The following is a 12,231-nucleotide window of genomic DNA, read 5'->3' as shown; positions in this document are numbered from 1 at the left end:
AAGTTTTAGCTCCTGGATCCCTATCATTCTTTGAACTCTGTGTCCTGTGATTTTACTAACTGCATAACTGTAATTCTAGTAACTGCAATTCTAGTAACAGCTGGTAGGCTATCCACATCCACAAATTCAACCACATCGAAAAATATTTCGGAGAGCTGGGAGCTGGCGGCTTACACCTGAAATCCTTGCTACTCAGGAGGCTGAGATCTGAGGACCACTGTTCAAAGCCAGCCTGGAAAGGAAAGTCCGTGAGACTCTTATTTCCAATTAAGCACCAGAAAAACTGGAAATGGAACTGCGGCTCAAAGTGGTAGAGCTTGCCTTGAGCAAAAGAGCTCAGGGACAGTCCAGGCCCTCAGTTCAAGCCCCACGACTGACATTAAAAAAAAAAAAGGGGGGGGGCTGGGAAGGTGGCTCAGTGGTAGAGCACTTGCCTTGCATGCATTAGGCCCTGGGTTCGATTCCTCAGCACCACATAAGCAAAAAGAAAAAAGCCGGACGTGGCGCTGTGGCTCAAGTGGTAGAGCACTAGCCTTGAGCTGAAGAGCTGAGGGACAGCACCCAGGCCCAGAGTTCAGGCCCCACGACTGGACCCCCCCCCCCAAAAAAAAAAAAAAGTCAGAAGCAGAATTGTGACTCAAGTAGTAGAGAGCTAGTCTTGAGCAAAAAAGCTCTGGGTCAGCACCCAGACTCTGAATTCAAACACCAGGACTGGCACACTCACAAAAAAAGAACTATTATCCCTAGCTGGGCACCAGTGGCTCAGGTCCATAATCCCTAGCTGCTCAGAAGGCTAAGATTTGAGGATCACAGTTCAAAGCTAGCCAAGGCAGGAAAATCCATGAGATTTTATCCCTAATTAACCAACAAAAAGCTGGAAACATCTAAAAGAGCGAAGTAGCCTAAAATAATCATCTTCACTAGTTATTTAAAATCAGCGAGGGCTGGGAAGGTGGCTCAGTGGTAGAGTGCTTGCCTAGCCTAGCATGCACGAAGCCCTGGGTTTGATTCCTCAGTACCACATACACAGAAAAGCCAGAAGTGGCGCTGTGGCTCAAGTGGTAGAGAGCTAGCCTTGAGCCAAAAAGAAGTTCAGGGACAGTGCCCAGGCTCTGAGTTCAAGCCCCAGGACTGGCCAAAAAAAACACCTCATAAACATCAGATGGGCCTAGAAACAACAAATAACCCTCAGGAGTTCCAATCCAAATCACATGTCACAAGATGATGAAACAGTGGAAACTTGAGATTTCCAAAATATTTGACTTTCACAACTCCACACACACAATGAGAAACAACAGTGAGAAGCATCTTAGCAGGGTTGTGTTCTCTCTTGATGGGTATGGAGAATCTGAGCACATGCTCCCTGCTGTCAGTGAAGCACACTAGAAAAACCTGGTGCTGCCACTCATGACTTGAATAAAATCGCTCATGGCTCCCCATGTCCCCGGATTATATTGAAAGTGTTTGCTCAGTTCAAAGGCCTCCAAAAGCTGGGGCTAGTTTACTCTTCCAGTCTGCTTTTCTATTTATTTTCCTTTCGTGCCAGTCTTGTGGCCAGTCTCAGGGCCTAAGTGCTGCCCCTTACTTTTTTCCACTCAAGATCGGCACTCTAGCCATTTGAGCCACAGCTCCACTACAGGCTTTTTGGTGGTTAATGGGAGGTTAAGAGTCTCATGGACTTTCTGGCCCAAGAGAGCTTCAAATCTCAGCTAGGATTACAGGCACGAGCCACTGGTGCCCAGTATACAGTATCGTGATAGTCTACGCCCAATTCTCCAAATCCATCACAACAGTCCCACTCAACACATTCCCTTCTGCCCCAGTGTGTAACGTGTTTGTCAGCATTAAACATCCTCCTGCTCACAACCAGCTGAAATTATCTCCCTCCTTCAAAGCATTAAGGTAGAGAGTGCCAAGCCTCCAGCCTTTAAGTCCAGACCCAGACGCACTAGCAGTTAACTACTTGATAGTTTAAGGAACTAGAGCAAATCCACCAACAGATCTCACCTATACTCCTTTACAGGACCACTGTATGAACTAAGCAATGATTATGAATTACCTAACACAATGCCTAAGGCATAGCAGCTACTCAACAACTGGTAACTGAGCCATCTTTCACCCTCCACCTATTGCTCTTACCCTAAGCTCTCATATCTTTAAAAAAAAAGCAAAGAAGGGGCTGGGAAGGTGGCTTAGTGGTAGAGTGTTTGCCTAGCATGCAATGGAGCCCTGGGTTCAATTCCTCAGTACTACATACAGAAAAAGCCAGAGGTGGTACTGTGGCTCAAGTGGTAGAGTGCTAGTCTTGAGCAAAAGCAGCTCAGGGACAGCGCGCAGGCCCTGAGTTCAAGCCACAGGACAGACAAAAAAGAAAAAGAAAAAAGAAGCAACTATACTACACTATGCACCCACTGTCTTCCGGGATACTCTCATTGTTCATGTCACCATCTGGGCTTCTTACAATTATAGATAACACGGTTATAGATATAGATAAAATGATTTGTAAATCTCTGCACATACTACTTGTGCAAACCACTGGACCTGTTATATCTATTTCTTCATTAACAAATGGTGCTGCCAGGAGCTGTGGCTCACTCCTGTAATCCTAGTTACTCAGGAGGCTGAGATATGAGGCTTGTGGTTCAAAACCAGCCTGGGCAGGAAAGTCCCTGAAACTTTTATTTTTTAATTTTATTTATTTTTTTTTGGGGGGGGGGTCCGGTCGTGGGGCCTGAACTCTGGGCCTGGGCGCTGTCCCTCAGCTCTTCAGCTCAAGACTAGTGCTCTACCACTTGAGTCACAGTGCCACTTCCGGCTTTTTTCTTTTTGTTTATGTGGTGCTGAGGAATCGAATCCAGGGCCTCATGCATGCAAGGCAAGCACTCTACCACTGAGCCACCTTCCCAGCCCAAGTCCCTGAAACTTTTATCTCCAGTTAACCACCAGAAAACCAGAGTGGAGTGTGGCTCGAGTGGTAGATCGCTAGCCTTAAGCTGAAGAGCTGAGGGACAGCACTCAGGCCCTGAGTTCAAACCCCATGACCAACAAAAACTAATAGTGCTTAACTTTTTATAGTCTTCCCAAGAGGTTTCAAAGAGCGGGCAATGGTCTCTCATGCCTGGAATTCTAGCTACTCAGGAGGCTAAGATAGGAGAAGTGTGGTTCAAAGCTACCCCAGGCAGAAAAATCCAAGAGACTCTTATCTCCAATTAACCAGCATAAGGCCAGAAGTGGAGGTGCAGCTCAAGTAGCAGAGTGTTAACCAAGCAAGCCAAGCAAACTGAGCAAGTCCAGCAAGTACAAGGCCTACAGTTCAAGCCCTGGTACCCACAGAAAATAATGAATGACTGAATGAATATTAAAGCACAGGTTTAATGACCGTCTTATCATAAATCTCATCATGACTGTTTATACATCAGTGTTCAACAAGTTCAATTTTATAAATCTTCATTAATCCTTATTAATCTTAACTTTATGGCTCAAATGATAGAGCACTAGCCTTAAGCAAAAAAGCTAAAGGACAGCCAGGCATTGGTGGCTCACGTCTGTAATCCTAGCTACTCTGGAGGCTGAGATCTGAGGATCACAGTTCAAAGCCAGCCTGGGCAGAAAAGTCCACGAGACTCTTATCTCTAATGAACGACCAGAAAATTGGAAGTGGCGCTGTGGCTCAAGTGGAAGAGCGCTAGCCTTGAGCCGAAGAGCTCAGGGACAGCGCCCAGGCCCTGAATTCAAGCCCCACAAAACACACACACACACACACACACACACAGCACACACACACACACACACACACACACACACACACACACACAGCTAAAGGATGGCATCCAGACCGAGTTCAAATCCCAGCACAGGGACCAAAACAAGGGGAGTGCAGGAGAAGTACAACAAGATTTACAAATTTTCCTAACACAGACTTGATCCGGAATAGCAATAAGGGGTAAAGTGGTCTCCAAAGTTAAATAAAACTCTGAAACTGGTGGTCTACACGGAGTGGAAGCTGATGCTCTCTACATAACTATTTCATTTTGGTGAGCTGGGTCAATTTCTCTACTGAAAATGCCAATCAAACATCAGCTATAGAAAAAGAGGAATGATGTTGTCCAAAAAGAAATGTACTCATTACCTGACTTATGAAATGGTAACCTCCCTGTACATCACCTTTATATGAACAACAAACAACAACAAATATTAACTATATGTCTCTAATAGCATTTTACCATTTATACACTTCCAACACAATTCGAGGAGGGATACCTCAAAACTGACAGCGAAATCTCACAAAGTTACAGAAAGGTGACAACACACACACGAAATTAACAATGCACCATTTACATTCCATTCTCAACATCATACCATAATACTTACAAAGACTGTACCGCAGAGAAGTTAAAAGCCTAGGAAAGCTTCTGGAAAGATGGGCCTAGCTTTAAATCTGGTGCCATCATTTAGACCGTTAGATTGCTAGTCGTGTTCTCTAAGCATGCATCCATACTTACATCCTTCATCTGTACACATAATAGTATGAACTTGGTAGAGTTATTAGTCGTAAATGAGATGGGTATGCTATTTGCCTAGCTGAGTACTTACACTATGATGAATATGTAATAAATGGTGTTCTACATAGTAATGCATGAATACTAAGGTTCTCCATAAATACTGCTGAAGCTAAGTTCCGGTGGCTCATACCTGTAAAACTTAGGCACTCAGAAGACTGAGATCTGGGGATCATAGTTGGAAGCCAGCCAGGATCTGGAAGTGGAGCTGTGGTTCAAGTAGTAGAGCACCAGCCCAGAGTGAAAAAAGCAAAGGGAGAGCACCCAGGCCCTGAGTTTGAGCCCCAGTACCAAGAACACATTTAAAAAGAAATACTCCTGCGGGGTGTTGGTGGCTCATGCCTGCAATCCTAGCCACTCAAGAGGCTGAGATCTGAGGATCATGGTTCAAAGCCAGCCCAGGCAGGAAAGTCCATGAGACTCTTATCTCGGATAAACAACTTAGAAAACCTGAAGTGGCGCTGGGGCTCAAGTGGTAGAGTGCTTGCTTTGAGCTGAAGAGCTCAGGAACAGCACCCAGGCCCAGCATTCAAGCCCCACAACCGATGTGTGTGTGTGTGTGTGTGTGTGTATATGTGTATGTATACGTATACACACACACACACACACACACATATATATATATTCCTGAATACTCTGCAGTTCACACCCTTAAGTTCACTCCAACTCCGAAACCTTAAGAAGGTATGAACTTCAGGGCTGGGAAGGAGGCTGGAGTGGTAGAGCGCTCCCTCGCCTTGAGCTGAAGAGCTGAGGGACAGCGCCCAGGCCCCAGAGTTCAGGCCTTACTCAGGAGTCTGAGGTGTGATGAGGATCCAAGATAGAATCTTTAAGACTCTGAATGCCAACTAACCAGTAAAAAACAAAGTAAAATAACATAATGCTGGAGGTGTGTGGCTCAAATGGTAAAAACAAAAGCCAGAAGTGTGCAGGCCCCGCGAGTTCGAGTCCCAGAATGGGCCTTAAAAAAAAATAACAAAAAACCACGGCTGCCAGCCGGGATTCGTCTCCTCCGACCAGATAGATCCCGGTGGAGGGCTTGAGGCCACTGACAAGATCCCTACCAGGCCTGCTGCTCCCCCCCCTCCCCAACCACCACCCCCCCCAACTCAAGCAGGAGTGCGCCCCCAAGTACCCCGGGGGCCGAGCCTCGGGCTGTGGCACGGGGTGGGGGGGTGGGGGGCGATCTGTCCTCAGGGGCCCCGGGGGTGGGCGTGGGACAGGCCTGGGTGGGTGGAGATGCCTGCTTCCCTCTCCAAACACACCCCTCCCGCCCAAAGCTCTGGGACATTCCCCCCCCCCCCCGCCCTCCCCGTCCGCCCCACGGTACCCTCGTGGGTGGGCCGGGCGGAGGCGTGCTCGGGGAGGGAGGAGAGAGCGCCCCAAGTCGGGTAGGAAAGGCCTAGCCGAGTCGTGGGGCGGAAGAGAGGGGTGTCGCCGGGGTGAGGAGGGAGGATGGCCCCGCAGGGGGGGGGGGGGGGGCGGATGGCGACGGCGGGAAAAGGCGGAGGGAACCGACCCGGAGAGAGAGGTTCGGTTCCAGGGCCGGGGGTGGGGGGTGGGGGGGATCGGGGGCAGTTGGCGTCGGGGGGGGAGGGGAGGGGGCCCGCCGACCCCCCCCCCCCGCCGCCGCCATGGAGGAGGAGGAGGAGGAGCACGCCGCCACGCTGCCGCCCCGACGACTCGCGCCCCAGCCCGCGGCGGCGCCCGCCCCTCGCCGCTCACCTGGAACTGCAGCAGCTTCTCCGTCTGCTCCTGGGTGAGATCCCGCTCCTCAGGCGCCGCCATCTTGCCGCCGCCTCTACGCTCCTGACCCGTCCGCACCGTCACCCGCCGGAAGTGACGTCAGGCGCAGCCACTTCCGGACGCCCGAACCGCCGCCCGCCCGCCTGCCCGCGGGGACGGCCGCTAGGGGGCCCCCCCCGCCGCGCTCGGACGATTCCGGAAACGGCCCGAGCGACGGGTGGAGTGAGAGACCACGGTTGCCCGGACGACGTCGGGGACGCCCGAGCTCTCCTCAGAGCATCCACGAATGCCTGCGGAGAGCTGAGAAGATCTCTCTAGAAGACTCCGGGGCAGGCGCCCTCCCAGGACGGCTGTGGATGACAGGCCTCAGGATTTGGCGGGAAACGTCGGCCCCGCGCTTCGAGGCCCCGATCCCCGTGGCCTGGATGTTTCCAGAAGCTCCTGACTTTGTCCCTGGAGGTTTTTCCCCCCCAACCCCTCGAAGGCCAGACACAGCCTGGGACCCGGAAAAGCGATGGGGAGCTGCCACGGAGACTTGGGGTCACTCCCTGGGAGCGTTTGCACCCGGCTTCCTATGCTTCTCCCACACTGAAGTGGATCGATCCAGCCAGCCGGGACCCAGAGGCTGTGGGGAGCCCGCACCCGGCCTCAGGTCATTCTGCACCTGACCTCAGAGCCTAGCCCACGGGTCCCCTCCCTGTGATGGGGTTCGGGCCTAGCTACCACCTTGCTGGACATCCGTGGGCAGATCTCTCGAACTCCATGTGGCCAAGAGTTGGATGAGATTCCCCTCAATGGATCCTCCACACACCGCCCTAGACTCTTCTCCGAGGAGCAGGTACTGGCCGCCCTCGACTGAAATCTAGTTAACTCTGGAGGCTGAGACTTGAGGATCGTAGTTCCAAGCCAGCCTGGACGGAGAAGTCCATGAGATGCTTATCTCCAGCTAACCAAGAAAAAGCCAGAACTGGAGCTGTGGCTCGAGTAATAGAGCACCAGCTAAGGGACAGTGCCCAGGGCTTCAGTACCAGCACAAAAAAAAAAAAAAAAAGGCTATCTGATAGATAGCAACCACCTCTGAGCCACAGGAGATGCAAAGAAATTCTAAAATGAGCCCAGAGCCGGTGGCTCACTCCTGTCATCCTAGCTACTCAGGAGGCTGAGATCTGAGGATCACAGTTCAAAGCCAGCCCAGGCAGGAAAGCCGGTGAGACTCTTATCTCCAAATGAACCACCAGAAAACCAGAAGTGGCATTGTGGCTCAAGTGGTAGAGCTCTAGCTTTGAGCTGAAGAGTACAGGGACAGCACCCAGGCCCAGAGTTCAAACCCCGCAACTGACAAATATTTATTTATTTATACGTAATGAGTGGGGTGCTGGTAGCTGACACTTGTCATTCTAGCTATTCAGGAGGCTGAGATCTGCATTTCGAAATTCCAAGTCATCTGAGACAGAAAAGTCTATGAGACGCTTATCTCCATTGAACCACCAGAAAGCTGGAAGTGGAGCTGTGGCTCACCTGGTAGAACACTAGACTTAAGCAGAAAAACTCAGAGACAGCCCTGAGTTTAAGGCTCAAGCCCAACACACACACACACACACACACACACACACACACACACACACACACACACACTATTCTTCAAAGCCTCCAATCCTTATAAGCAGGCTGAGTGTTGGTGGCTCATGCCAGTAATCCTATCTACTCAGGAGACTGAGATTTGAAGCACTGAGTTAGAGCCTCTAGACTAGCACACACACACACACACACGATGGGAGAAAGAAATGAAAGAAATAGATCAAAAGGTATCTGAGGGGCTGGGAATGTGGCTCAGTGTTAGAGTGCTTGCCTAGCATGCATGAAGTCCAGGATTCGGTTCCTCAGTACCACATAGACAGAAAAGGCTGGAAGTGGCACTGTGGCTCAACAAAAGAAGCTCAGAGACAGTGCATAGGCCCTGAGTTCAAGCCCCAGGACTGGGGGGAAATTAAAAAGGTACCTGAGGCAAATGTAACCATTGAATAACTTCCTTGCATTTTTGCTAACCTAGGATAGTAATCCTTCTACCTGTAGCCTCCTGCTTAGCTAGAACCACAGGTGTGAACTAAGATACCCAGCTTATATGTTGATATGAGTATCTTGCTACTTTTTCCCTGAGTTATCCTCAGAGCAAAATCCTATGATCCTCTTGACTGCTGCTTCCCATGTAGCTGAGTCTGTAGATGTGAACCACCAAGCCTCACTGGGAATATTGGTACTTAATAGTTTTTAGAATGGACATGAGGGGCAGGGAATGTGGCTTAGTGGTAGAGTGCTTACCTACCATGCATGAGGCTTTGGGTTCGATTCCTCAGTACTACATAAAACTTGTGGGAATGTAGCTCAGTGGTAGAGTGCTTGCCTAGCATGCATGAAACCCTGGATTTGATTCCTCAGTACCACATAAGCAGAAAAAGCCAGAAATGGCTCTGTGGCTCAAGTGGTAGAGCTCTAGTCTCAAACAGGAACAGTGCCCTCAGCCTTGAGCTGAGGAACAGCACCCAGGCCCAGAGCTCAGTCCCACAACCAACCAAAAATTAAATAAATAAATGAAATGTACATGTAGCTCATGTGGCCTGGAAGCTATCTTGTTGGAAATGAATATATAAATCTACTTGAAAGGCTAAGCGCCGGTGGCTCATGCCTGTAATCCTAGCTACTCAGGAGGCTGAAATCTGAGGATCACGGTTCAAAGCCAGCCCAGGCAAGAAAGTCCGTGAAACTCCTATCTCCAATAAACCACTCAGAAAACCAGAAGTGGCGCTGTGGCTCAAACAGTAGAGCACTCACCTTGAGCTGAAGAGCACAGGGACAGCTCCCAAGCCCACAGTTCAAGCCCCACGACTGACCAAAAAAAAAAAAAAAAAAATCTACTTGAAGTTTGAAGCTACATTTGTGAAAACATAGTGGAATACATTAATAATAAGACATGGAATAGGGGTTGATGAATGAATTGATTACATGTTACACATTCCGTATGTTTGCATTTTTGTGTGTGTATGTGAGTACTGGGGCTTGAACTCAGGGACTGGGTATTGTCCCTTAGCTTTTTTCTGGTTAGTAGGAGATAAAAGTCTCATAGACTTGGGCTGCTTGGGCTGGCTTTGAACCTCAATCCTCAGATCTCAGACTCCTATATAGCTAATACAGGTATAAGACACCAGTACCCAGTTTCATTTTTCTTTTTCTTTTTGCTTGTGGGGCTTGAACTTAGGCCTGAGAACTGTTCCTAAGCGTTTTTTGCTCCAGGTTAAAGCTCTACCACTTTGAGCCATAGCACCACTTCTGGTTTTCTGGTGGTTAATTGGAGGTAAGAGTCACAGACTTTTCTGCCCAGGGTGGCTTTGAACCATGATTCTCAGGTCTCAGCCTCCTGAGTAGCTAAGATCACAGGTGTGAGATCACCAATGCCAGGCTAGTTTTGATTATTTTATCCAATGGAGGTGGGGCCTGGTGCAAGGAAATAGGTCATAGCTCCTGGACTCTGCCCCCTATTGGCCACTTTTTTACCTGCAGTGCCCTGGTATTCTGCCTCAGCATGCATGCACAGGCTTAGAAGCCACAGAGTCAAATGACTGGGCAGAGATTCTGAAACTGGGAGCCCAAATAAAGCCTTTCTTCTAAGTTTTGCTCAGGGATTTTGCCAGATTTTCTACTCAGATTTGTACAATGACAACTTAAAACACCACTGAGAGAAATTAGAAGACAAAAAATTGACATCCATGTTCACATATTGAAAGACAATATTGTTAACATAGCAATGCAACTCAGAGTGATCTATAGATTTAACGAAGCCCCTATCAAAATCCCAATGATGAGCTGGGAGCTGGGGGCTCACGCCTGTAATCCTAGCCGCTCAGGAGACTGAGATCTGAGGATCACGGTTCAAAGCCAGCCTGGGCAGGAAAGTCCATGACACACTTATCTCCAATAAACGACTTAGAAAACCCGAAGTGGTGCTGTGGCTCAAGTGGTAGAGAGCCTGCCTTGAGTTGAAGAGCTGAGGGACAGTGCCCAGGTCAGAGTTCAAGCCTCATGACTAACAACAACAACAACAAAAATCCCAGTGATGGCAGAGTGGTACACATCTGTAATCCCAGAGAATAAGATACTGTGGACACAAAGACAGGAGAATCTTGAGTTCAAGACCAGCCCCAGGCAAGTAAATTAGGGAGACCGTATTGTTTCTTTCTTTTTTCTTTTCTTTTGGTCGGTCATGGGGCTTGGGTGCTGTCCCTCAGCTCTTCAGCTCAAGGCAGACGAGTGCTCTACCACTTGAGCTACAGCGCCACTTCCGGTTTTCTGGTGGTTCATTGGAGATAGGAGTCTCACGGTCTCTCCTGCCCGGGCTGGCTTTGAACCAAGATCCTCGGATCTCAGCCTCCTGAGTAGCTAGGATTACAGGTGTGAGCCACTAGCACCCAGTGCCCTGCGACCGTGTTGTTTCAAAACAAAGAAAGAGCAGGCACTGGTGGCTCACACCTGTCACTCAAGCTTCTCACTAGGTTGAAATCCAAAGGTGGTGGTTCAAAGCCATCCTGGACAGCATGCATGAAGCCCTGGGTTCGATTCCTCAGTACCACAGAAACAGAAAAAACCAGAAATGGCGCTGTGGCTCAAGTGGTAGAGTACTCACCTTGAGCAAAAGAAGCCCAGGGAGGGGCTGGGAAATTGGTTCAGTGGTAGAGCGCTTGCCTTGCATGCCTGAGGCCCTGGGTTCGATTCCTCAGCACCACATAAGCAAAAAGAAAAAAGCTAGAAGTGGCGCTGTGGCTCAAGTGGTAGAGTGCTAGCCTTGAGCTGAAGAGCTGAGGGACAGCGCCCAGGCCCAGAGTTCAAACCCCAGCACTGCAAAAAATACATAAAATAGAATGCAAACATACGGAATGTGTGACATGTAAACCAATCCGCCCATCAACTCCTATTCCACGTCTTGTTCTACAAGGTGTTCCTAAACTCAGCTTCAGAGTTTAAAAAGCAGAAAGGCAGCGGCAGAGCTGTGGCTCCAGTGGTAGAGCACTGGTCTTGGGCGAGAAATCTCAGGGCTGGCGCTCAGGCCCTGAGTTCAAGACCTCACGGATGGACAAAGTGTTGGTGGCCTAGACTGTCAGTCATCCTAGCTACTCAGGAGCCTGGAGACCTGAGGATCCAGGGGTCATGGAAGGCCTCAGGATCAGAGACGTCTCCCACCCGGGGTGACCCTCCACAGACGCTGTGTGCAGATGCAGTGACCCCCTCCACCTGGCCCCTCCAGATGTGGGGTTCGGGGGGGGGGGGGGGGGGGGCCGGCCCAGGGAGGGGTGGGAGCCTGGAGGGGGGCCGGCCCAGGGAGGGGTGGGAGCCTGGGGGGGGCCGGCCCAGGGAGGGGGGGGAGCCTGGGGGGGGCCGGCCCAGGGAGGGGTGGGAGCCTGGGGGGGGCCGGCCCAGGGAGGGGGGGGAGCCTGGGGGGGCCGGCCCAGGGAGGGGGGGGAGCCTGGGAGGGGGGGCCGTCCCAGGGAGGGGTGGGAGCCTGGGGGGGGGGCCCGGCCCAGGGAGGGGTGGGAGCCTGGGGGGGGGCCGGCCCAGGGAGGGGGGGGAACCTGGGGGGGGCCGGCCCAGGGAGGGGTGGGAGCCTGGGGGGGGGCCGGCCCAGGGAGGGGGGGGAACCTGGGGGGGGCCGGCCCAGGGAGGGGTGGGAGCCTGGGGGGGGGCCGTCCCAGGGAGGGGGGGAGCCTGGGGGGGGGTGATCCGTCCATCCAGCAGCCGCATGAGTCAGGAGCAGATCCGGGCCGCTGGAGCCGGGGTGCCCCCCTCCCCCGTGCCCGCGGGTCCCCTCCCTCGGCCGGTGACATCACCGCATTCCGGTCCCCGGGCTCCTCCCGCCCTGCAGCCGCAGTGACAGGCGAGC

The 12,231-nt window shown here is 51.2% G+C and overlaps 1 protein-coding gene across 2 annotated transcripts in view; it reads right to left on the bottom strand.

The window, feature by feature from the left end:
* Nucleotides 1-6,402, bottom strand: part of Faf2 (Fas associated factor family member 2) — a 70,464-nt gene extending 64,062 nt beyond the window's left edge. Inside the window, exon 1 of one of the 2 annotated variants that reach the window (XR_006145321.1) lies at nt 6,285-6,380. Coding sequence is in view for 1 of the 2 variants with exons in the window: in XM_042667063.1 (XP_042522997.1) it covers nt 6,285-6,347 (63 nt within the window). In the remaining variant the exon portion in view is untranslated. Of the gene's footprint in view, nt 1-6,284 lie in introns of both variants that reach the window. The other variant, XM_042667063.1, reaches the window with a different exon arrangement.
* Nucleotides 6,403-12,231: the final 5,829 nt, after the last annotated feature.

This window comes from Dipodomys spectabilis, unplaced genomic scaffold (genome assembly GCF_019054845.1).
Source record: "Dipodomys spectabilis isolate Male_0828 unplaced genomic scaffold, ASM1905484v1 ptg000375l, whole genome shotgun sequence".
Classification (NCBI taxonomy): domain Eukaryota; kingdom Metazoa; phylum Chordata; class Mammalia; order Rodentia; family Heteromyidae; genus Dipodomys; species Dipodomys spectabilis.
Note: the sequence above shows the minus strand (reverse complement) of the source record. Positions and strands in the feature narration are given on the sequence as shown.